This window comes from Melopsittacus undulatus, chromosome 3 (genome assembly GCF_012275295.1).
Source record: "Melopsittacus undulatus isolate bMelUnd1 chromosome 3, bMelUnd1.mat.Z, whole genome shotgun sequence".
Lineage (NCBI taxonomy): Eukaryota > Metazoa > Chordata > Aves > Psittaciformes > Psittaculidae > Melopsittacus > Melopsittacus undulatus.
This window is the reverse complement of record NC_047529.1, coordinates 97,578,428-97,605,261: the sequence shown is the minus strand read 5'-3', so window position 1 is coordinate 97,605,261 and position 26,834 is coordinate 97,578,428. Positions and strand designations below refer to the sequence as shown.

Sequence of the window (26,834 nt, the reverse complement as noted above, 5' to 3'; positions counted from 1 at the left end):
GGTACCCTTCCAGAAGACTTCAGGAAGATGAATGGACACAGGGGTGTGTCTGTGATGGTCCTTCTTCCACTGAAGACTAGAAACAGGAGGCACTGGAGGCAGATTCAGAAATACTGTCCTAAAAGAGAAAGAAGGTCTTGTGAGCATCACTGATACAAGTGATGTTCCTGATGAGATGCAAGAGCAACAACTCCCTGCACCCTGTTTAACCCAAGTTCTTCCGTGGTTTTGGGCAGTCTATAATGCACTTTAGTGAAATCAGCTTTGGGCCCTTAGATGGCTAGGGCAGTGAACCTCTGAAGACTGCTGCTCTTCCTGACAACGGGCAGAGATTCTCCCTAATTTTGCAGCTTCAGTTCTCCTCTAATGCTGTGGAAATACTATTTCTCTAAAGCCCAGAAGGAGCAAAGCTTAAATCAGTGAAACAAGTGTCGACAGACTGGAGACACATGAGCAGGAACACATACACCTGAGCAGAATGTCCGAGTCATGTCTGAAGCACCGCCTGGCGGGATTCCCAGAGCTGCGACCCGCCCCGGCTCATAGCTCGCAGACCCGCCCACTTGGGGCTAGGAGGGCCTGCCCGGCTCAGTGTCTCCTCAGCCCGCTAGCCCGGTTGTGGCTGCTGCGGCCGCGGCCCGTCCCGTCCCCCTTGATCCGGGTACCACCGCAGCGGGGCGGCCCCTCCGCCACCGCCCCCTGTGCCGCGGCGGGAGAGCTGTGGGGCCGAGCGGCGCCGCGCTTCGGCTGGACTCGCTGCTGCTCACGGACCTGCCCGCTGGTACGTAACGGGGCGGCGCTGGGCCCGGAGCCGGCGCTGCCGCCGACCGGGACCCGCGCCGCGGCGGTCTGCGGGGAGGGCGGTCCCCTCGGGGAGGTGACCCTTTGGCACTGTGGGGCTGGGGCGGCGGTGGGTCACCCCTCGGAAGGGCGGTGAGGGCCCTGACAGCCCTACGGCCTGGCAGCCGGGCTTCCGCCGCTGTGCAGCTGCGGGAAATCCGGTCCTAAGAGTTTTTGACGTTTAAACGACAGAACCCCGATATGCGGGAAGGTTCAAAGTGAAGGCTGCTGTCCTCAGCACTTGCTGGTGCAGGAGAGTCTGCTCCTCCCTCCCCCGAACTCCCTAAACCTGTAACCGAGCTCGGTTTGCTGTGGCAGCACATTGCACCTCTCTACTGCGGAATCTGCTGGAGTTGTAGTGTAACTTTGTGTCTGCATTGCGCGCCAGTTGCTCCAGCCTTGCACTTTGGTGATGGGTAGAGTAGGAGAAACACCTTTAACTCCTATTGTTGTTGTCTCACAATTTTAGGAGAGTGCAGAAATGTCTCACTTCGAAAATAAAGGACTAATGCTGGGCATAATGGCAGGGACTGCTGGCATAAGCCTGATGGTGATTTGGTACCGTAAGATCCGAAAACCCCGTGCAGCTGTGTGTATGCCTGCGCTCCTAAATGCAAGTAACAGGCTTAGTTCTGTCAGCTTGCAGAATGAAGCTCCGAATGAGCAAGGAGCGGTAATGGTTTTATATGGAAGGCAACTGCAGATACTAGAAAAATTGAATGACTTGCTAGTGAATGTGGACGAACTGAAGAGAGAGGTAAAATTTCTGAAAGAAGCTATTCCAAAGCTTGAAGAGCTTGTTCGTAAGGAGCTTCAGGGGAGGGGAGATGCTCAGAGAGTAAGCCCATCGCACAGAGCAACAAAGCGAAGAAAAACTGAGACAGCTTCTGGTGCAGCAGAAACTACCAGCTCTGAGGAGGCGGAAAGTGAAGGAGGGTGAGTCAATAATATTTTGTACACACTACAGTACACGTGCAGCGCAGATTGCATCATTACCTGTGTGAAAATTTGTATTGTAAATAGGAGTGCTTTGAAAGTTTTACATATACTTTTTGTCATTTTTTGTTTTGTTTTGTTTTTTTCCCCGATTAGAGAAATACAAGTTCAGATTAGTTATTTTTAGATCAGAAAAAACTGTGGGTGACCACCTCTGAATCTGCACTGTGGTTGAAGCTGGCTTAATGCCAGGCCTAATACAGATTTTTAAGGGTGCAATATTGCAGTATTGCTACATAGGTCTGCAATGAAGGCAAAGTTCAAAATAATGGTGTAATTTTAAAAGTGATTCTAATAATAAAGTAGTCTTGTCTCTGATCGTGTGTGCTCACATCATACAAACACTTGTGTGCTTTTTGCAGTAATTGTCTTCTGTGGGCCTTACAGATGAGTTATGACAGTGTTCTGCCTGAAATTATTATATGCTGTGAAAGCTATGTCCAAATGCAACATGTGTATAAAGGGCAGAATGTTTATGTATTTGCTGTTGAATTACACTTTCTGCTAGCTTAAAAAGAATTCATGAGGTATTTAAGGTACTGATTCAATAAAGTGGGAAATTCCTAGTTTTGATTGCATCTTGTGTCCTGATGTGAGTTGAGGAACATGCTGAAGGATCAGATGTACTTGGAGTCCAGGAGGGGGACTACATTTCTGTCTTTTCATTTGTTACATAATATACTGACTACTAGTAATGTAAAAATGGTGATGACATTACTCTCCTGTAATTGCAACTTTGTTTTGGTATAATCAGAGTAGCTACTTACATGCAATTTAATAAGGGTATGTTTATAGCAGCTTAGTTTTTTGAGCCATCTCCTCAGTGTATTAACATGCCTGTGTAGGCAGCATTATGTCTATAAATTGTCTATCTTAAGCCACTTTTTTCTTTAAAGATACATTAATTAACTGTAATATTCTGAAGTTAGTAACATGCTCCATATAGTTAATGGAATTTTATTCTTTAAGAGCTTCTCCAAATTTATTTTCAGTTCCTGTGGGCAGAACTTCTTGTGTTACATCCCAGCCCACATGCTTCACAAGTCTTATATTTTGATAGCATATTTTGAGACCTGTCAGTTCTATTATGAACTAGTTCTGTATTTTAGGCATAGAGTATTGGCAGGAGAATTAAAAGGCATTCCTCCTTCATATGGTGTAGAAGCATTTCCGTTCTATTTTCTCAGACTGCTTTATCCGTTGGTTGGTTTGCAGAGGCCTTTATCTTATACATAAGAGATTTGGGGATGTAGACAAGGACCAGTTTATGAATAATCAGGCTCACTGACTCAATAGAGGGTCTATTCCACACCTAGCAGGTGAGCAGATCCTGTTTTCTGGTCAGGAGAGATGCTTTGCTGTTTGGGAGCTAGCCAAGGGAACTTGTCTGTTCAGGTTTTTCTGTATGATGAAGCAGCTGATGGGATGATCCAATACAAATGATTATAGTGTGCAAGTGTGTCCTTAAGCAAGGCCTCCACTAACAAGTATTTGTGTACAGTCAGAGGAAAGAAAGATAATTCAAGGTTATAGATAGTGTTAGTAATTTAAGTACGTGCTTTTTCCAATGCTGTTTTTTAATCCCTTTTCAAAAGAGGTGTTTTTCCTACAAACACCTTGTACTTGTGCTTATTTTGCATAACTTCTTTAAATATAATTTCATTTAAGTAATTTTGTGGTGGTTTTTTTGGGGGGGGTTGGTTTGTTTTAGTGTTTTCCTTGCAAATGGAAATAGGTTGCTGATCCCAGTGTGTGTACAGTTGCAATATATACAGCTTTTTCTGAGGTCTTCTGTAACTTTAATGACAGTGGTACAAGTTCTGTGAGAGTTTGCTGTGAGACGCAATAACAACACATGTTTTTTTTCCAGTTAATGTGCACCACTGCTTCATGTGCTGTAGGCATTACATCATATGCATTGTTTTATAATGTTCTGTGGTGAGTTCCACACACAATAATGCATTTAGTTGTCTGTGCACAACACAAATAAGTTTTTGCTTGTGTTAAGCACTTTTGGTTTTAACTGACAAGTGGGTACATGCTGAGAATTGACAGATAGAGTGATCTTTAGAGTTGTGTAGACTTGTGCTGCAAGATTACATTGGTTTCTAATTTGTAAATTCTTCCAGAAAAGCTTTTAATGCTATGTGCTATTTCCCCCATCCCCCCAGGTCTGGTTTGACAGACTTTTCTTCGAAGGCTACTTATCATTGCTGATGGATACACACTCTGCTGGATCATACAGTGCAAATCTGGTCCAGATCAGTCTGAGGCATATAATCGTCTTTTTACCGAATTAGCAGGAGTGGATGAGATGGTGTTTGTGTAAACTTTTGTAAAGTTGTCAGGGAAACAACAGATGGTGTTTGGTCTGTCTAAAAGCTCAAGTGTTGTGAACAGATGATACCTGACTAGGCCCAGTGTCTGCCAATTTACAGGCAATGTAACATGGTTTTTGAACCAGCAGAGCAAATTTATACCATGTAGCTCAAAGGTTTTTTAGTCGAGTACTAGGTGCCTGGATTTACCTAACTGCTTAACCACAGAGTGGAGAGTCTCCAGCACAGTTTCCATTTGTTCTTTGAACTTTGAGCAGTCCTTTGTGATCCAACAGAGTGTTGATGGTTGGTCATTACTCCTCACATTCTCACCACTGTTTTTCTTTTTTAAAGAAAATCTATTATTAATAAAGGTGAAAGTGAGTTGGCACTGACTAGACATTTTTTTAGGTTCTTCCATTTTCTCAAGTATTGGTCAGTGTGTTTATCACATGCAAATACTTATTTTTTCTGCTTATCATCCGATAAAACCTCTTGCAGGAAAATACAAGGTAAAATTGCAGATGTCAGTGTTATATGAAATATTTGTAAACCAAACAGTAATGACTCTCCTTGTTTTCTATGAATTTCTCTTTTTAGATTACTATCATCAGCCCTTAGATTCTTGGAGTTTCTAAACTTTATTAAAAAGAATCCCCACTTCTGTTTGTGTTAGCTCTGGTTTTGTTTATTTATAATATTTTTAATATAGAATTGTTTTTCATAACATGCTTTTCTAGAATGAGAAGTGTAAGCCTGCTAGCTGTTTTGTTGAAGCCGATTATCAAGCTCTTCTTATTGTAGCTTTATATTAAAATATCTGTTACACTCTTATTGCACTCTTATTTTGTCCTTAAGTAGTTGGAGGGACTTCCTATCTTCTAATAAAACTGACTTCAGTTCAAGTTGGTAAAGAGCAGCTCACCCAAGTTGTTAGGACAAATCCTAGCTGTTATTTTTTTAAAGTCTGTATTGCATTCTTAACATGTTGTTTTCATGCTTAAAACACTTCAGCTATGATAAGGATCAAACAGAAAGCTAGTAAGAAAACGAATGTCACCAGAAACAAAGCAGAAATACATTCTTTATGCCTGATTTGCCAAAATGGTTGAAGTGATATTTAATGTTTTATACTTAATTAAATTACCTTAGTGTCCCTTTACTTCCATGACCCCTGAGCAATGTAGGAGTTTGCCTGGGGTGTGTGATGCGTAACTAGTGAGGTAGTAGGAACTCATCACAAGTCAGTCCTGAAGCTCTTGGCTGACATCTTGGTGCTTTTCCTGTGGGAAATGCTGGGAGGCAGCAATGTCAGCTCTGGAGCCAAAGAAGAAGAGACAAGGAAGAGAGGACCCCCTGAAGGCACTATAAAGTGATTTTTCTGAGGAGAGAAAGGAAAAGCATAAAGGAATGCTGATGCATCCCAGGGGTAACTAGCATGTGCTATCTTGAGCACTAGCAATTATTTGTGCTCCCTTGGATGTTATCTGGATATTCACTGCAAACCAGACGTGGAGAAGATTTTAATAATTTTCTTCCCTTTGTTTGAGAATGGCATTCTTTCTTGGTTGTTTAGAAACTTCTGCCACTTGGTGTAACTCATGCATGTCAGCAGGCACAAGGGTTGTATGGTTTGTGTGAGACCCCAGGAATAACTGGCATTGCCTTAAAATGAAAAGAAATTATTCACTCTTGTGTATTCACTGCCCACAGATTGTTTTATAGGTATTGTTTTGCCTTCTTTAAAGCACACACTCAATAAGTAAATTGAAAGTTATTGCATTCTCATTAGGGCTTAAGATGATGTGCTCCACATTAAAATTCTTTGAGGATTCATAAAGCAGAGAGAGATGAGGTAGGACAGAATTTTCCAGGATGGTGGGGGTGAGAGGAAGTGGGAAAGAAATGACCTGTCCTCTCTGCTCTTTCGTATCACAGACATGGCCTGAAGATCATGTTTCTGTAGGAGAGGTGAAATGAGGAAAGGTTTAATGCACTAAGGCCTGGTCTTAAAAGATTATTCTTCCATGGTATTCTATCATTAGCTCCTCTTAAATTCTATCATCAGTTAGATAGTGGCCTACTTCATACTTTTTCCATTTGAGTGTCTCAGTGAATATTCTTGTATAGCTTATGTGATGTAACGAATTAAAGTGTTTGGCCATGACAGTTTGCTGATGAAACTCTCTGCTGGGCTTGTTTAGAGTGAAAGACTTGGCTGTCAGCCCAGTATATATATTGGCCTTTATATTTTTGCTGGGAGAGTAATGTTTTCTAAAAACCAGTTTTGTCTGCTTCCTAACATTGGGACAGTAGTGATCATAGAAATTTTTGGCAGATGATTATGCAGCAGAGATAAAGATAACAACATCAACATTGACTTCCAAACAGTGATTCCTTACTTTCATGTCTGCCTGTGTAGGTAGCATTTGTTGATGCAGTGCCCAAAGTCCTGTGGCTAAAGGAGTGTTATAGTTGCAGTGGGGAATTTGAAATTGCCTTTGCTGCTTAGTTATTGCTGTTTTATATTATGTAATGCCCTTATTTTAGGTCAGTAATTGCAGAGGTTGAGGGGGTGGAGCATCCAAACCATGTGAGGAAAGGTGCTTTCAAAACATATTTCACATCATAGGATTATGTGTTGGAGCTAAAAGTCTGCTCCCTCCCACCAAATCCCTTTTGGTGACCCTACCTTTTGGTCAAGTTAGTGCTCTGAGAAACGCAGCCTATCTATGATGTTGCTCTGCACCCACTTCAAAGTAACTGTGGAAGAACAAGATGCCGTGTTTTTAAAGATGCTTCAGAAAACCAAAATAAATGTTTAGTGATTTACAAATAAAGGATCTGCAGGATAGGATGTGTAATCAACTTCAGTATCATCAAGATTATATAAAATCTGTGTGAATCTCTGAAGCTCTCCATCTCTGCTCCATGTTGTTTCTCAGTTTGAACACGTACATATGGTTTATGTATGTGTTGTTTTATCCAAATGTATTTTTGACTCCTTTCCCATACTACTGGGTTAATTTTGCAGCAAATCTGTCATGCCATCTCTAGCATTTCTGTGGCTTGATGAGCTCTTCATTTACAGGCTGTATGTGTATCTGCTTGTGGTTTAGTTCTGGTCACTTTCAAATGCAATGTATTAAAACCAGAATATTTAAAAGCCATATGCGTATTAACCTCCATTTATATTGCAAACATTCTGAACTGGTTATTTTTCTGGGAAAGAAAAAGAAAAGATTTTATATATTTTGACTGTCATGGCTTGGTTCAGTTACTCAATTGCTTCATGTGACTAGCTCATGTTTTTTCTGCTCATAGCCATCATTTTAAAAATCTCTGAACTTGGCAGCTAATACTTTTACATTATTATTTCTCATCAGAACAGTATTTTCAAAAGAGGACTTGGATAAGATTAGACTTTTCTGTTCATTTTTAGAGCACAAGCAAAAAAAGCTACTTTTAAAAATATAATGCCATTCAGCTGCTTCTCTATGAAATTAGAGGACCTTAAGGTATGCTCAGCACTTTGGACAGTAAGGCCACCTGCTTATCTCTGCATGATATTTATGGCTTTTGTAAATATTTCTTTGACCTTGACTGCCTTGTGCTGAGTAATTGTGCACTAAGCATAATGAATTAATATAAGCTCTTTCACAGTTTCAGATATTCTGACCTTCCAAGTTCAAAAGAAATAAAGGAAGAGAGAACAGTGATGTTATTGCTTCTACTTAGATCTTAAAAGTGTGTAACAAAACATTGTGTAAATGATTATTATAGCACTTATGGTTTCGTTTGGAGTAAGCCCATTCCTATTTCAAAAAATAGGGAAATTGAGGTAAAGAGTTCAAAAGACCTAATCAGGGCTACAGACCATGTCTTAATACACATTAATGATTTAAAGCATTCTGTGTTTGAAACACAAGGATACATGTGTTTCTAATATGCATCTGCATTTTTTTAAATTCATTATTAGGCAGCAGGACAGTGTTAAACATAACTTGCCTGTTAAGTTAGGAATACGATTGTGCTGTCCCTTTGAAGGTAAAGGTTTAGTAATAATACTAATAAGCTTGATACCATTAATAAGAACAACTTTAAGGTTGGCCAAGTGGAAGAAATTGTGCTCTGAAATCTTTGTATTTGAATTGAAAAATGCCTTACAGATATTTTTAGTTAGACGGTTAGTTTAGATGGTTATTTTAGTTTAGATGGTTATTTTCTGTGATTTTAGTTATCTTACAGCTCATACTGATACTGAAGGAGACTCTGAGGAAGAAAAGGGATGTAAGAAATCACCTGATGCCATTGCGAAATCAGAAGACGAAGAGTTGTTTAATTTTTTACAGCAGGTTGACAATTTGCATAAGGGTTCAGAGGATGACAAAAAGGAGGGCTTCAGACTGCTGCTTGAGAAAGATTACAAGGTATTAATGGCTAAACTTAATATTACATTGCTGTTAACTTATGCTTTGTACTGCTTTTGAGAACTTCCTTTATACAAGCATTAAAATGAACACAGGAATGTATCATGAAATTTCATGATTATTTTTAAAATGTGGTAAAAAAGAAATATTTCAAGGTGGTGTAAATATTCATGTTGGGTGGGCAGAGAATTTTTGTTTTATATCCCATCCAGGCTCAATAATTTTGAGGCTTTTTTTTATGTATGTGTACTTGGATGTGACAAAGTAATGATATTTATTTCAGCTGGTTTTAAAAGAGTCTGTGTGAGAAAGTCCTGTGGAATTAAGTACTAACCTGACCTAATGTTCTCAAGAAATCAGACCACGAGCCTGTAGTCTGCTTATACCTTAAAATTTACTTCATGTAAACTTTTCCCTTGACTGTACTGTGCTCAGAGGTAACTCCAGATAAAATTTCAAAGTGTCTTGATATTCACTGCTTACTTCGCTGTATCAGTTTCTTCTGATTTGGCAAACATTAGTTCTGATTGTATTTTCATTTACACATTGAAATGCCATGGAAGGTAGATGAGATACTAATTATGAGTGAGTGTGGTGTTTATGGCACCCCTAAAAAAGATAAACATCACATCATTCAGGAATCTGTTGTGCCTCACTGGATTACCTTTTTATTTTTTATATTGAAAGAACTTTAAATTTGATTTGTGAAGTAAACCTCTTTAGATGGTCCAGGGTATTTAATAACCAAAATAATTTAATAAACAAAATAACCAAATATTTATGCCTTGTTCTGATAATCTGCTTTAAGGATTATGAAAGGAAACTTTTAATTCTGGTCAGTTTAGTTACCCAGGTGTCCTCTATTTTCAGTATGAAAACTGTGTAGACTTTCTTTGGAGACTTGCACGTGCTTATGGAGATCTGTTTGAGATGACTACTGATGCTAATGAGAAGAGGAAATATGTTGCTGATGGTAAGCAGAGGAAAAATATACATCTAGAATGTCATCTGAATGTAGTGAAAGATGTTTGAGCTTCAGTTACGTTTTCCAATCCAAGACATTTCCAGTCCGATAAATGGGAGCATTTATACCATAATAATGATGTTTTGGGTAATCAACTGCCACAGGATATAATTTCAGTCCTTTGGAGAGATCCAAACTCAGTGAAGGAGAAGTATTGTGGATCCTAATCACATACTTTGGCTCTGGATGATGCCTTAAAATCCTATATTGTGTTGAGAATTGGATAGATACTGTATGTGGAAAAAAAGACAGATGCTGTCAGCATAATTTCTTAATTGCATCTTCGGGAGAGCAAGAGGAATAACTAAATTCCACGGAAAACTCGGGTTTTGTTTTTCTGTGGTTAAAAGAGCACTCCTGCATATCAGCAGCCTTTTCTTGTGGTGATGGTGGTGATAATACTTTGGGAATCTGGAAAAACTGTTGCCCAGAAACAGAAGTCATGTGTGACAGTTGATGTTGCTTCTAGGCATTTCTCCCTATGTGTCCTGCTTGACAGCTTAACCTCAACAAGATCATGATTTTGTTCTTTGCAGCCCTTTGCTGCTTCTAAAAACAGTGCTCTTTCTTTCACTCTCTGGATGCATATTAGCTAGAGGAATAGTTTGTTTCCCTTTCTGTTTTGGGCTTTTTCTTTATTACAGTAAAACCTATGTCTTTTCTACGTGTGTCACTTTCCCTTTTGCCTGTATCTGGGAATACTTCTGTCTCCTTTGTTTCTCCATTGCCTCTCTTTTTTTTGTTGCATCAAATTCAGGTTTTCCAAGTGTATTCCAAGTTTTAGTTCTTATTTTGTGACTCTTTTCGTGTTTTTTACTTTTTGTTCTATTAGCAGTGACATCACTGACAAAGCACTTTTGGCTGCTCTTTGTTAACCTCAAAGCCATAGACAGCCGCAGCTTGTCCAAGGTCCTTGTCCCTATAATCCTGTCATCTGAATACTCATGAAGACTTGCACTGTCTTAGCTATTTAATTGATACTGGCTTTGCTTTAGTAGCAATTTGGCTTATTTGTATGGAAATCATGAAGTGCAGTGGGGATTATGACATGGACTAAATTACAACAGTAAACTCTGTTGTTGGATCCTTTGCTTTTACCAGTGACTTCATGTAGCTTCAGTTGATGAAAGATAATGGCATGGCAAAAGACAGAGATAAAGAATGGTGGAATGAAATTGGTCTTAGGTGTTGAGTAATCAGCCTAGTTTGGCTCTTTCTCATGAAGTGGTGGGTGGCAGCAGCCTTTTTCATCTCAGCTTTTGGAAGTGGTGTAGAGGGATTGAGACTGCGGGGGAGCTGGCAGTAGTTTTGTGAGTTTTCTCATTCCAGGGAGCTGGGGGCCTGTGTATGCCATTCTTTGTTTTGATGAAGTTAACTTGCAATACAGAAATGTCAGTGTGGTGTAATTGGTTGCAGCTGAGACTGCAAACAGCAAAGCATCACATCTGAACTTACTGCTGGGAGTGTGGGTTTGATCAAATCACCGACTGTCATCTTTATTCAGTTAAAAGTGGAGCTAAATGGAAGCCTTTGTGATAGAAAGGAACTGCAACTAGTTCATTCCAGTACCCAAGATAGGAAACAGCTTTGCCTGCTTTTCTGACAGGTGCTTCTTTAACCTGTTTTTAAGGGGTCTTCAGTCTTACTCACAGCATGGCCTCCTTTGACAATCTAGTCCAATCTTTCCTGATTTAGCTGCATCTAAATTGGATTTTAAGAGAAAAAACTAAAATCACACCCATATATGTGCACACAGATTTACATATGGCTATGAATGATGTAAAGCCAGGATGTTACATCATCCAGTTAAATGTTTACAAGAATGGGAAGCAATTTCTTCTTTGCAGCTAGAGTACCTGAGGTTGCTTCATTATTGGGAGTTGCATAAACCACAGAAAAGTGCAATAGATCCTTTAATATATTGTATTCCATTTACAGGAAAGATTATAGCTGAAAAGGCTGTTCAGCTGGATGACAGGAGTGCTGAGAGTCACCAGTGGTAAGTTTGAGAAAGTGTGCCTTCTGCCAACTTGTATGTATATTTCAGATCCAACAAAAAGTCCCAGCTGTCTGGCTCTAAACAGTGCTCATGGCACATTACATTTATCATACTGCAGTTTGACATAAATTTCATAAATGATTCACTAATAGTTTTCATAGTTTTATGGCACTCAATTATCAGTTGCAGCTAAAAATTTCATTGAAGTATTTGTGAAGCGTTTACTATGGCGTATGAAAATTCAATCACCATACTTCAGTATGTACCATGGAAAGTAGGAAGGAGTATTTGCTTAAACCAATATATTAATTACTCAGAGAAGCTGTAAGCTTTCATTTACCTTCTCTTTCAACACTTCACAAAATAATGACATTTGACCTTGTTTTGTCTTTTCTTTATAATAAGCTAAATTCTAATTTAGATTTTAGATTAAAAATATGCAGTGAGAGGGCTATGGAAGTTTGAATTAACTTCTCAATTTTTGTTTTACTATATCGTTTTTCTTCAAGCTTGGCAATTGGATTAATTTTGTAGACCTTGCCAGGAATAAAACAGACTCTTCGCAAATGTACATATTTTTTTATTGAATCAACATCATCAGGTAAAAGATAATTCTGCTGAGTTCTATTAGATAGTTTCTCTATTTTATTCTATTAATCAAGTTTATTGAAATCCTGATTTCTAATATTGCTAGTTTTCCCATTTTGATTTCCATGTTCTTCATTAATTTTTTCATTACACATGTGGAGTAGGATTTCACTAAACTTTTACATATCTAAACCAAATCCTTTTATCCCAAGCTCTCTTCACAATCTAAGAAGAAGTAGCCTTTTCTGGAGTGCAGTTCACATGAGTCCATTTTGGCCATCTGCATTAGGATGAGTATCTCCTGAGATTCAGTTGACAACATCTCCATTGCCAATAAAGGGAGCACATGTCAGCTATCTCAGATTTAAATAGTTTATTAGACACAGATGTTTTAATTTCATTAGGTGACTCTCTGACTTGGTCTCTCTTTCCTAAACTTCAAGAATGGCTGTGTTATTGTTCCACACTGTGTTCCTGTGAGCATTGCCATATTTCTGATTCTTTTTTATCCTTCTAACAACTAGTGATCTAAACACCTGCTTTGTAACAGTGACATGCTAGAAGTGGAGTGCTGTGGGAATCTTGGCTAAGCTTCACTGCCACAGATGTATTTCCTTTTGCTCTTTCCCATGGCTTGGAAGTAATGATGATGTCTGCCTGGAGGTGAAGCTTAGGCCCCATGTGGCTATAGTCTGGCAGTTTAAGATAGGAGAATTTTCTTTTGCCCTTCCTCAGCTGTTTGTTAATTCCTCTCTGCTGGGGGTTGCCCTCTGCCAGCAGAACCAAAGAAGAGGATCACCTGAGTGTCATTACTGAGTGTAAGGTGATATGAACCCCATAGCTTGAACACCTACTGAAAGCGGTTTACAGACATGTCTGCTGTTTGACTGACCACAACCAAGGTCACTTCTTCAGGGTAATGCTGGTGTACCCCTCTCAGCTAGAGCTATGTATAAACAACTCCAAAAGCATATGCAAGCACAAATCATGTCCCTCCTTTCCAGCCCACGAGACTGACAAAATCTCCTAGCATAAATATTTCACTGGCAGAAACTACAGTGATAAAACATTACGTGTTGTTCAGGGAGATGTAGGTGGTCTTCTGGACTTCAGATGCAAGATCCTGTACTGGCAGGCACATCTAGCAAAGGAAGAATTACGAGTGTAAGGAGATGTGTTCCAGGAAAGCCTGTTTGAGAGGTTAAAGAGGAAAATCTTATGTTTTGTAAGCTACTGCTTTTTATAACAAGCAATGGATTTGTGTGTGGTTTACAGTTTTCATCCTTTTTCTGGGATGAAAACTGTGTCTGGGTCTACAAGTGAATGCGAGGGTTTTACCACTGGTGGGTTTCGAACTGTAGATGGACTCCACAGATTTGAATAGCTTGGTATAATATTTTTTTCTGAATATTTTATCTGCATGTCTGTCTTTTCTGAAGTCTTTCTTACTTGATTCATGATTTGTCGGGTGTAATGCCCCATACTGTTTATGCTGCTCTGAGGCTGTGAATACTGGGCACAATGGACTTCCAAGATCCAGACATTTGTATGTTTTTTGTCTAGCCCACCGCCTGTTGCTCAGTTTGTGGTCCCAGTGGATCTTTTTCTGCTGTGCTGCTGGTTAACCAGATTGACTTGCTTTATAACTGTGCATTTCTATTTTTTTCCTTGGTGTAGAGTACTTTATACACATTTCATTGATTTCATGTGGATTGCAGACTATTTTTAACATTTACTGAGGTTGTCTAGGTTTATAAATGCTTGCATCATCTCCCACATGGCAGTTTCATTTTAGAAGTGTTTTGTTGTTAGGTGGGATTTTAACATCATTTACTTCATTAATGTAATTACTAGAAGCTAACAGACCTAGCACAAAACTTTGTGGAACACATATAATGATGCTCAGATTCACAGGAGCCTGGTTCTGCAACCATTTCTACAGGTGATTTAATCTAAACAGTATTTCCACGGTTAGATTTTGAAGCACATTGGGTAGAACAGAGTTAGAGGCCACATAAAGGTCAAGCCATTGTGTTGTCAGAGAAGAAAAATATTTTTGTTTTTTGCTGTTTGTTTCCACAAACTTATGTTAACTCTTCTGTATGCTTCTGCACTTAACAGAATAATTTACCCTGGAATGGGTAGCTTGGTTCATCTGTAACCCCTGTCCTTTCCTGTTCTTGTAGATAGCAGTCATGTTTGCCTTTTTTGTTTCTGCTGAGCCTTTCTGCATTACCAATTTTCTACATCTTGGTAGTCAGCTGTATGTCAGATCTGGATTGTTTGAACCTGGCTAATGCAAATTTATCCTCCTGAACGCTATTTTACATGTTAATCCCCAGGAACAGGAAAGAAAATTTCAGTGAATGTTCCCTCTAGAGCCTGTGCTAAGTTGTGTACGAACAGACTTTTGCCAAACCTCATAAGTAGATATTGCACAATATGTCTGTTTGTGAACAGCAAACAGTGCAATACAATTAAGGCATGAAGAAATAATATGTGAAAATAATATGAAATACATAGTGTGCAAGGACAATAAGAGAGAAAACAAAACTTAAAAGGAAAACATAATAAATATTTATACAAGAATACTAGGATCATGAGCAGGCAGTCACTTACAGAAGAATGAAATACCAGTTTTACCCAAGATCAGAGATGAAGGGCAGTACCCAGTTGCAGATTGACACCTAAATGTAGTGTCTCCATTGTATGTGTGAGTGAGGGACTTGTCCTCCTCTTTCAGGGAGTGGAGAGTAGATAGGCAGTATGCATCATTTGAAGTGCCAGGATATTTGTGTGGCATGGCAGATATCACACAGGACCTTTGGTGTTTGTACCCTTCTAGGCCAGCAACTGGAAGTAGTGGAAAGCCCTAGCATATCTCCAATGCCAGTAGGCATCAGTGTGCAGGCAGGGATACTGTGAATTGAACAAGGTCTCCACAGGCTGTAATAGGAGGTCAGATACATAGATGAGAAGCTCAGCATGAATTCAGGCTCAGTATGAAAGCAATCCTGTCTCAGATCAACATCCCTCCTCTTCATCTCACTGCTAACATAACTTTTTTTTTTAAGCTGTATGAGGTGAATGATCTTAGCCTGAGATAAACCCATTTGGTCTTTTAGACAGTTTTCCCTTTTTTCATATAAGGCTATCTCATTGTCTGTCAAGATACTGGTGAGGAAACTGGCTTTCTAACCTTGACTAAGGAAAGCTTTGGTTGATTTCTTTCTAACTTTCACTTTCTTATTTCTGAGGGGTTTTGATATTTTCTAACAGCACAACTGAGGTTTTAACTCATGTTTGGTATAGTTGCTATCTATATTGTCCACTAATACATTACTTCTAATGTTCTCTTAAGCTGTTAAATACATTAGAGCTTGCTGAATGAGTGAGGATTAAATGATAGGCCTGTTCTTTTCCTGGTCCTGTTCCTTGCTCTCTACTTAGAGTTAACCCTTGGGGGGTAGAGGCAATATAAACAAAGAAGAAATTGAATTCAGTCTTGTTGCTTTCAACTTTTGTCATGATTTGCTCACTGCCAATTGCTCTGTACTTTCATTTATGTTTCTTTTCCTTCTGCTTTATTTATACAGCCTTTTCTTACTGCTTCATATGTCTCTTGAAAGTTGCATTTAATTTGTATTTAGCATTCTTGATATACATACCTTTAAATATGCCATCCAGTTCTGAGATAGATATCTATAGATATATGGATACATCTTTAACACCCATCCAATATTCACAGCTTAGCCATATGCTCTTATTTTCACTTTTAGGCTCAATTACTTTTAAATTTTTATGTCAGTAGAGAACACCTCACTGACCTGATTTGGTCTTTAAAATTACTTCCTGCCTTTCCTCTGCATCAAAAAGGGTCATTTGTTGCTGTGTTTTTTCATATTATCTCTTAATAATTCTTCTAGAGAACATTTTAGAACATGGCCCTTTTTAATGGTTTTGTTTTCTTCATTATAAATGCACGCCATGCGTGTCAAGCAAGGATTTAAGGCTATAGACCTCTGAAAGTTTCTTTTGGAAGCTTATCCCTGCTGCTTGAAAGTTCTTTTTTTCACACACCCTGACTGACATAACTGTTCCAGTAAAGCCTTAGTGTGGATGAGTTATATTGGCAAAAACATCCCTTTTCCAGAGCAGTGTTCTTCCTGATTTATGAAACTTTTTAGTAGATTGCTGATGTTTTTTTGTAAACCTGTATTATAAAATATATCAATGACAAAGCTGGCCAGCTTACCAGTCTCAATACTGACAAGTAACCTATATTCATGCAGAAAGAACAGAGCGAAATATCTTGGAGTAGTCAGTCTGGTTTGGTAATAAACTTGTGCAGCTGTGAATAATTTTATCTGAATCCAGATTTATGAAGATGCACTCATACTTAATATGTAGTTGCCAATGAGATCGAAAAACCTTCAGCTTTTTTGAATGGTGACCTCTCAAAAACTGAAGAAATTGGAAACACTAGAAAAGAAAAACATACCTGTAACCTTTTATTATTTCTATGACCACCCTGAAGAGAGGCAGAATAGGTATTCGAAGTGGCTTGTTCCTTTGTTCAGCTGGTGTTAATTATTCAAGTTGTGAAGGAGCTCTCTTGCAAAACTTGGTGCCAGCCAGCTGCAGGTTGTCTTGTTTTTCCTCAGCCTCAGAGAAAATCATTCTGTGGGTCAGTGATTCCCAAATGACAGCTGTGAATCCCCACATCTTTGTCACCCAAATTTTAATTGGAAGTTCTATATGAAGAATTCGGTGCTATAGTTGCTTTGGAAGGCACCACTTTACAATTACAGAAAGCACAAAATGTAGAGCTATGTTAACAGTACTTTTATTTAAAACTAAGCAATCACATCTAAATTATTTTTTCAGATTTGCAAAGAATAGAAAGGTTACTAGATGTGGCCAGTGTTCATAACATTTACACTGAGCTTTGGTTTGTTTGCCAAAATCAAATTTAGTGCTGCCATTAAATTTGGGTTACTCTATAGAATTTATCTGCTGATAAGATTTGTATAGAATTACAGAATGGTTTGGGTTGGAAGGGACCTTGGAGATCATCCAGTTCCAACCCCTCTGCCACAGGCAGAACACCTTCCGCTAGACCAGGTTGCTCAAAGTTCCATCCAACCTGGCCTTGAACAATGTGTCTTTTTTAGATTGGAGTGAAGTTACCAAGTGAAACCCTACTAATTTTAAGTGAAGACCCCCCTGAACCACAGCTGCTCCAAGACTCTTCTCTGTTGTGTGTATGTGGGTTACACAGAAGTGCAGAAACAAGTTTCACATGCTGAGGGTTGTCCATGCAAGTGAGTTACAGAGCTGACAAGCCTCTTACTGAGAGGGAACAGATTAGAAGAGAATGGATTGGGTTCATTGAATAATTACCACTTATTTGGGTGTTTTGGCTGACCTGTATTACTAAGCCAAAAAATGGAGAAGGATATAATGATAGAAATCATATGAGCTATTGTTGTAGAGATTTATTAGTCAGTTCCAGGTCTGATTCAAAATGTTGACCCTTACATTCACATATAGTTTTGTGCTGAGCTTGTGCCTGGGCTAGAACTGATGCTTAGGGAATCTTTGATTTGCTAATATGACTTAAACTTCTGAGTGGACTTGCTGTAATCTGTATACAAAAAAAAAATGAAAAAAGTGATAGTCCCAGGTAGAATATATTTCAGTGAGAAAGTCTAGAGCTTGCAAAGATACTGAGAGGCTCATCTGTAACAGTGGAGTACCCAACCAGAAGGTGTTTTATATTACTTGGGAGATACAAAGTATACAGAAGTGTAGAAATTGTGTTTCTACACATAGAAAGTATTCAGAAATGTCAAACTTTTTGTGAGCAAAAGATTGTAAACTCACTCATAATAGGATAAAGAATTGCTCAGAAGATGGTTCCTAAGAAAGTCTACTACTGTTTTGACCCAACTGGGATTAAGATTCTCCTAGAATTCAATCAATGGAGTAATTTTAAAATTAAGAGATTACTACCGTGCATCATAAAGTCAAGTTCCTAAATCCATGTAAGTTGGTTATTTTGCGGAAACAGAAAAAACATAGTTCTTATCGGAGAACTTTCCTATTAGGTGGCATGTACGTTCAAAGGGATTTTACAAACTTCCCACAAAAAAGTGAACATCACGTAATCTCAGTGATAAAATTAGAATACATAATTTGTCAGATTTGTAGAGTGCAATGGCATAAGAGTAAGTCTTTAGTGAAATAAAACTCTTTAAAATTGTAGATTATGTTGTAGGATATTATCATACTGCTGACAACTTTTAAATCCAGTTTTCTAACTAAATACTTGTAACATTCTGCTCTTATTATCCCTTATTTAGATTTAGAAAAGTGACAATTTACAAGCCACAAGCATCTGTTTCTATCATACAGTCTTATATTTTCAGGAGTTGATACCTTGTGCAAAAATACTTTCAATCAAAACTTGATATAACAAAATTTCAGGTTAGTAGTTACTCGCTCTGTATTTGATTCATGGGGAGACCAAAAAAGTTTACAACAATGTGTTGTTAATTATGCTTGATCTTAATAAGTTTTAAATTTCTTACAAGAATAATTCAAAAATTTTAATACAGAAGGGCAAATTGAGAAGCCATTTCTGAAAAGCTGTAACTTGTTCTGTAGTAAGTGGATCAGAGGGATGCATAGCTTCTGTGTATTTCCGGTTAGGCCATTTAAATGACAGAATGGTGGAAGGTCATGCATTAGGGCTGTGCAGTTGCTGGCGTTAACCATTATATCTGTTAAAAGTCACTTAATCACAATCTAGTAGGGGTTTGGATTGTTCTGTTTTGTTTTTGTGGTGTTTTCCATGGAGCAGGTCAGTGGAATATTTCAGTTCAGAAATGTTGTTGCAGTGCCTCAGGGTATTTGCGGTCCCTTAATCAAGTTCTCCATCTGCTGATCTTTCTTCTTGGTGTGTGTCTTCCTCCCCACTGAAGGGAGGTAGCAGACTCTCGCATGGTAGTGGTCCTTCTCCAGGGACTGAGTTTAGGTCTGTAGTCCAGCCTGTGAGGAAGAGTATGATGCATCCTCTAGGAAAAGGTTCTTTAAATAGCAGTACATCGTTGAAATGCTGCAGCATTCAAAAGGGGGTGGGTTTGATATGTGGAAAGATCTATTTGCTGCAAGCTTTTTGCCAGAATGGTCACAGAGGAAATGATGCTGGCAATTTAGAGACCCCTGTTGCTTTTTCAACAACAGCAACTGTTGTGTTACTGTCCCTGAAAGCTGTTGTTTGACTCTGTTTCTGCATTTGTGAAGACTATGTTTTGCTAATTTCTTCAAGATTGTATTTGCACTAAATATGTCCATTATAAAAATAAAAGTTAAATTTCTGGGACTCAGAAATTTAACACAGTTGCAGGTTCCACAGAACTGCAGAACGTGGCATCCATGTATTCTACTGGTGAGCTGTGGATATACATTAACAGCAGCATTTTTCCTTCATCTAGTATATTGTATATGTTGTAATAAGTTATTGAGACAATTCTTAGATGTCTTTTTGAAAACTAATGTATGGAATTGTTTCCATATTTTTGCAAGCATCACCTGTACAAGTGTGTGCTACATCTGATGTTTGTCTGGAGGGCAGCTTCAGTGCTTTGGTGAATTTTTAATATAAAAACTGTATTTCTGCCAGTTTCTACAAAGTGGACTCGGTTGTATTCCAAGAAGAAGAAAAAGGAAAGAAAATAAAGTCCAAACAAAAATTTCCAAAATATCAAGAAAAAAACCCCACCTAAAGACTTCACTTTGCACCTAGGCACATTTTACTTTGTATGTTGGCAGTCTTTCACATTCTTAGCCACTGCTTCCATACCCTCACCACCATGAAGAAAATTATATCAAATGAATACTTTTTTTTTTTCCCATAGAAATTTAGTATCAGATGCATTTTTATAGATTAAAGGCCATGGTAGAAAAATGATGCAATTTGAAAACTGTGATCTCTCAAGGGATAATGCAACAGGGTTCATAAATTGTCACAGAAGTTGCAAAATCTGGTTATGTGGCAATTGATACCACATGAAGTCAGGTTAAAAAGAAAGCCTAAGGGTCTGGCTCCATTACAGACTGTCAGAATTCGTAAGTGTGCAAAACTGGTAAGGGAGAGAGTCATTGGCTAAGAAATAAGGTGGGATGCACAGGACTCTGAGCTGTGCAGAGACGGGGAGACGAAGGAGCACATTTAGAACTGGAACGGGAATGAACTTTTTTTCACTGAACCTCTTGTGTGCTACCTGCACATTAGCCTTTACTCAGACTGTTTTGTATGTCAGATGTGTCTTGGGTGAAGAGGAGGGAGTGAAAGAGGTATGAAATACATTAATTAAATTATTTTGTCCTAGTAAATATCACAAACTCTTCCCATTCACAAACCCCCCCCCCCCATTTTTAGTTTTTTACAGTAGGGCGCAAGGTGAGGATGCAGCCGAGCTGCGAGAGGGCCGTGTGCTGTGGCTGCCTGCCGTGTTCCTGTGTCACCACCAGGTGGGGCAGGTGACAACGGAGCGGGGAGCATGAGGATGCCCGGCACGGCACAGCGCAGCGGCGGCGCTCGCGGAGACCTGCGCCCCGAGCCTCGGAACGGGCGTCGGGGTTGAACCAGACAGCAGTTAGTGTTTGCAGTTAGCGCCTTCCTGGTTTTCTCTGAGCGTTTGTTTCTCAGTGAGGGTGCTGAGGCGCTGGCACAGGTTGCCCAGAGAAGCTGTGGCTGCCCCATCCCTGGCAGTGTTCAAGGCCAGGTTGGACGGGGCTTGGCACAACCTGGTCTAGTGGAAGGTGTCCTGCCTGTGGCAGAGGGGTTGGAACTGGGTGAGCTTTAAGGCCCCTTCCAATCCAAATCATTCTAAGACTAATGCACCCCTTTGCATTAGTGAAAATAAAATTTGCTTTGTTTTTAAGGTCTTTCAAAATTACTTGGGGGGGAGGGGTGTATGTGTGTGGAATTAAACAAACAAAAAAACCCCAGCAACAATGAAGAAAACAACCTACCAAAAAAACAACCCAAAACCAAACCAGAAGCTAACCCACCCTTTCTAAAAAAATGGAATGAATCACTGAAGTGCCATAGAACTCCAAAAATTAAATAGTTGATTTATGCTACTTGCCTGCCTAGCTCAGTTCAAAAGTATGAAATAAAAAACCCCAACAAACCAAACAAAACACACACAAAAAAACCCAACAACCTCCACCCCAACAACAAAAAAAATGCTAAGACATGAAAGACATTCCTACTTTTTCCTTGAAAAAAAAAATTAAAATGTGTAGGTTAGCTTATTTTTCATTCATTGGAAGTTTTATTGGGATTTCCCTCCCCAGAGATTTTAGCTGTAAGTAGAAGTTTCTCTTTGAACTAGTTTAAACTAAGGCCTTCTTTCTTGTCACGCACAGACAGGGAAATACTGCAAGATGCTGGATTAGCTTGTTCGCTTTTCATTGTTTTCTTTTGTAGCAGCAATCCATTTAGCTATGGTATGCTGAGTTTATCTGATTAGCACTTAATGAGTGAAGGGAATAAGGGAAATGTTGCATGAGTTACTTAAGCCTAATAAAGTTTTCAGTACCTTCCCCCTCTTTCTAAATACCTGAACTTTCCTGACCCCCACCCCTTGCTTTTCCCCTCAGCTGCAGCTTATTCCCACACAAAAGGCGCTTCCCCCGCAGCTTTAGCTGTCAGAAGTAGTGGTGCCATTAGCCAGATTTTGTTCAGTGCACATTGGTCACAACATGCATCCTGTTCTACAGTGTTTGACAGTCTGTCTGGAGTTTTTACAGATTCAACTGCTGTTGTTATGCTGACTTGCATGCATTACCTGGGAACACTTACTGACTTACAACAACCTGGAGCACGAGTATTTCTATCTTAAAACCATCAGCTATAACTGTAAGCAATAAAATGGTTTCTTTAGCTTTATTAGCAGTGACATCTTAATGAGGATTCACTGGAGCCTGAATAATTACATTACATAAAGAAATTCAGAAAAGATGAGGTTTAGTAATGCTTAAAAACCATGTGTGCTATACAGATTGAGGTTCTGTTACCATAATTATCTCGATAAGTTTCTTGTACAACTCAGTTTTTCCTCTGGAATTCTACTCATTTTCCCTCTTTTAGGATTAATTTTTCAATTCACTTGATATTGCATTGTAAATGTTTTTAATACAAAAGCGAAATTCTAAAAAACTTACAGAAATAGGTCAAACGATAGTACAACTGATGTCTGCAGGAGATTCCTTATACGTCTTAGGTACTATAGTGGTTGAAGTAATTAGGAAAAAGCTAAGGGAAAAAATAGTAAGACAATTATTTTGTTTAGAAATCTGAATCTTTGTAGATAGGCACCTCTGAAAATATTTTCAATTATACTTGTTTAAAAATACAAATTTATAATAGAAATTATCTCATTTCTTTTATCACTGTCAGTGTCCCATCAGTGTCCCAAATTTGTAGCAATAGTAATTATGTTAATAATTTTAGCAATAGGTGGCTAATAATAGCAGTAGCAATCCTGTTAGAGCAGAACATGCATGTATGATTTTAAGGATATTAAAAGAATGCTAAAGGTGCAGGAATGCACCAATGTGCTTGAGAAGAGTAGAAGATGACTATGCACAGCTTCCTGCTGAGCATGTCCCAAGGATTTGTCTTCCCGGGTGAGGTACCACACTGATGGTGTTCACATTCCCAGTGCATAGCACTGCAGAGCACAGCCTGTACAGTTAAACTGCTGTCAGTGCGGAGCCAGGCTGCAAGTATTGCACTCTGAACTAAATGGTAGAAATTTCGGAGGAGTAATCCCTGTTTGCTGACAGCCCAAATAGTGTCATTTAAATTTTTTCTTGTTTCCATTATTGTTTTGTTTTGGTTTTTGTCTGCTCCTGACTATGTACCATTCATGCCAAACTTCTGTCAAGCCATCAAGACAGAAGAAAGGTGTTAATCTTTGAATTAGGTATTGAAATATTTTGTAATTTGATTCAAAGCTTTATTTAAATCATGAAAAGTATGTGTGTATGTTTTTCTTTTCCCCTCTCAGGTTTGCAATTATGTGTGGCTATATGTCTCAGTTTGAAAGTGTACAAAACAAAATCAGGAATGGTTATCTCTTTAAGGTATGTTTTTGTAGGGTTTTCTGGTTTTTTTTAAGCTATTCCTTTAAATTATTTCCTCATATAGTCAAAGACAGATTTTTCCAACACAGTAATTCAGCACCACAGGTCTATTTTGGTGTCAATGTTAAAATGAAAAAGATATCTTTATGTATGCAAATATATGCTTACAAAATATAAGAATTCAGGTAGGATTCTGGGAACAGCATTAAGATTTTTGTTTAATTTTGTAGTCAAAACGGGGGGAGGAAAAGGGAGTAACAGTTCTGGTTAGAAAATAAACCCATGAAGTATTAAGTGATGAGCTAACACAGTTCTGCAATCATCATTCATGCTACCCTTAAGAAGTAATATTTAACACCGTCTTTTCAAAGGTAATAGTGTTTTTTAGACTTAGCAGTTTGTGTTACATGTGTTACTCCCTCCACTCCTTGTCCTCGGTGTTGCTTAGGCACTTTCCATCCCTTCCCTCCCAGCCAGCATCCCCCCTTTCTGGGTGTCAGTGAAAGGCAGCAGATGTATTCCACTTCCCAAGGAATGCCAGGGATGTGTCCCTGTCACATCATGTCCGTGTTAGGGCTTGGAGTGCCACGGAGCTTTCCTACAAGAAAGCATTAATTATACATGAACTGTGCTAAGAGAGCTAAGCCTGAGCTGGGACGAGCTGGGAACAACGAAGGGAAAATGACAAATAACACAAGTGCTGCAGTTGTTTAAGGAAGGAATTTTAAAACAGCCTGCAGTGTTAGCAGTAGCCTTTTCAGGGAGGTTTTCCTCTTCACAAGTAAGTACTGAAATCCGTGTGAATAATTGGGAAATATTCAGGATCTGGGGCATGAAAACAGCTCCTATCTGGATATTTTGTGGACAAAATGACAAAATAGGCTTTTAGGTCTGTATTACTCATATTTTAGTGACTGGCTTAATTAGGAAAACAGATACTGGGGGCAGGGAATGAAGCTTTAGAAGTAAAATTTATCTTATGAGGCAGATGCTAGTTAGGGGTGAAGTAACCTATTTTTTATTCTAACTCAAGGTGAGCAATAAGAGCTTTCTTTAGTAAATTAGCAAAAGGTACTCATGATATCTAATGAAAATGGTTTCGGAAGAAGCACCTCATTAGATACTTTCTGTGTATTATGGTTTCAGCCTGAACAGAATCATTTTATTTTCTGAATTTCACATTATAGTAACAATTTTCTGTGTCATGTACCATTTAACTGAGGCAGTCACATTCCGAGGAAGAGACTATGTTTCAGTGATGGGTGCTGGCATGTAAGATCTGTCAAAGAGAGTGATTGCTTTCTCACTGATTTGGTGTGTGACAGTTTCCTAATACTAACTGTAAATAAAGTGAATTTAATGGAAGTTGTTGCCTTTTAAAGACAAAAGTTCTTGAGTACTTTGATTGACCTTTAGAGCTGTGTAGTAATGTTGTAAATACAGCATGCCTTTTTGCATTGTGTGCAAAGTTGCTAAATAATGTTGTTTGTGGTTTCCCTCCATGAGGAAGGGGTTTGCCAGTTGAAACATTTTTTACGTTGTTAGAAAAGAATCTCAGCAAAGAGAATTTTTTTATTTGTATATAATCTGCAGCAAACTTCAGATTTGAAGAATGTAAACACACTCATAAACAAACATCAAAAGTGACTCTAATTTTCTTTCTAATAGGAGCATCTAGACAAAGCAATTGAACTTAAGCCTCAAGATCCTTTTTTATATTACCTAAATGGAAGATGGTGCTATTCAGTAAGTTGGATTTTATCTGACATATGAATTGAGTATACTGAAAAGTGATGATTCATTTGAAATGAAATTGTGGGACTTAAGACAATGCAGGTATTTACTGAAGTAGATATTTTGAGCTAAATGAAGCACTACATTAACATTTCCTGAATTAACTTCCACATGTCTGATGTTAACTGCTGACCATTCCTTACATTAAGTAAGCTGTGCTTGTGTATCCCTCATTGTTGTGTCCCTCATTGTTGTATTCAATTCTTATCTGAATGTATGAATGAAAAGTAATTGACATTTGGAACAGAGGAAGGGTGACTTCTTCATTTCAGTTCTTTGGTCTGCCACAAACTTTCTTCTAACATAGCCTTTTAGTAACTTTTTCCCTCATCCATAACTGAAGTTAAAGGCATTTGCATAACCCAGGGATTATGTCTGTGGCAGCAAGGATACTGTATTGGCTTGGTAAATTCCCAGAGAATATCACAACAAAGATGCAGGCATAAAAATCTCTCTAATTTGTCCAAATGTTTTGCAAGATATACAGTTTTTACTATGCCAACACAACAGGTGCCTTAAAAATTGTATTAATGATTTAGTGAAAAGCGTTTATATATTAAAAACTGAAGTAATTGGTTTACAAATTTAGCTGTGGACTAATTATTATTTTTAGAAAAATAGTGCTTGTAATATGAGTTGTATTATTCTAAGCTCACATCTTTGATGGTTCAGGTGGTTATCTTTATTGATCCATCTCTAGCACTGTGAGGAATCTTTCATCAGAATAAAATGTTCTTGCATAGCCTATGCTGTAAAAGATCACTGGGAGGTTTCTCAGCACAATAACTGCTAATGTGTAGTGACTTCCAACCCTGCCTTTTTCCTATAGCTGCTTTCATTGCCATTCACTACAAAGTGCCTGCAAACTAGGAAGGAGTTGCTGTGATAAATTGTAGACATTGTCTTTATCTGCAATAAGACTTAACACAAAGTAACCTTTCAGCAGTTTTTTCGGATCACACATTTAGCTTTCAAAGAACTTTTGACAACTACATTTTTTCTCAGTTGATTTGAATTAGGAATGACACCAACTTTTTCAAAGAGCTTTTGATTTTGCTTTTCATCACATTGTATTTTTTAATATCAGCATTAGGTATGCAAAAGTGAGTTGCTGAAGATTGTCCTAGAATATGCTAGCTGTGCCTCTGAAGAGCATCTCTCTAAATAGTGATTCCTTAGTCAGTTTGATTCCGTGTTGTGTCCAACAGCTGAATGCAGCTTCCATATGTGTCAAATACTCCCAGATGTTTTTCATGGCTTATTTCTCACTTGAGCTATAACTTTTGGAAACTTAACATGTAGTCTCGGTATACCTTGCTTTGTTCTTGTTGCACTGTCTTTTAACTTCTCTTTCATTTCAGTGACAATCACCACTTCCTGACTGAGTAATGCATTTAGTTTGTTGCACTGTATCATTACAAACTCATATTTCACACTTGTAACATCTATGCAGGGCTTCCTTACTGAACATTAAAGTCATAGGTTAGCATTTGCTGTAGGGTATGACCTGACCTGCATTTTATTAAGTGAAACAATCCACCTGAACAGATGTAGCCACTGAAATACTTGTTTCTGATTGCCTTCTATGACTGCCATGACAAAATGTAACTTGAAGCACTTAAAACAAGTTTTCATAGTACAAATAAATAAAAGTATAGGATTGAGTACATTTGGTTATAACT

General features: G+C 38.5%; 1 protein-coding gene across 1 annotated transcript in view; it reads left to right on the top strand.

Moving 5' to 3' along the window:
• The first annotated feature begins 578 nt into the window (after positions 1 to 578).
• The window catches only part of RMDN2 (regulator of microtubule dynamics 2), a 46,424-nt gene continuing 20,168 nt past the window's right edge, over positions 579 to 26,834 (top strand). The window contains exons 1-7 of the mRNA XM_005141012.3: positions 579 to 781; positions 1,310 to 1,776; positions 8,392 to 8,584; positions 9,455 to 9,557; positions 11,547 to 11,607; positions 23,283 to 23,358; positions 25,027 to 25,104. Of these exons, the coding sequence (XP_005141069.2) occupies positions 1,322 to 1,776; positions 8,392 to 8,584; positions 9,455 to 9,557; positions 11,547 to 11,607; positions 23,283 to 23,358; positions 25,027 to 25,104 (966 nt within the window). The 5' untranslated portion in view covers positions 579 to 781; positions 1,310 to 1,321. The remainder of the gene's footprint in view (positions 782 to 1,309; positions 1,777 to 8,391; positions 8,585 to 9,454; positions 9,558 to 11,546; positions 11,608 to 23,282; positions 23,359 to 25,026; positions 25,105 to 26,834) is intronic.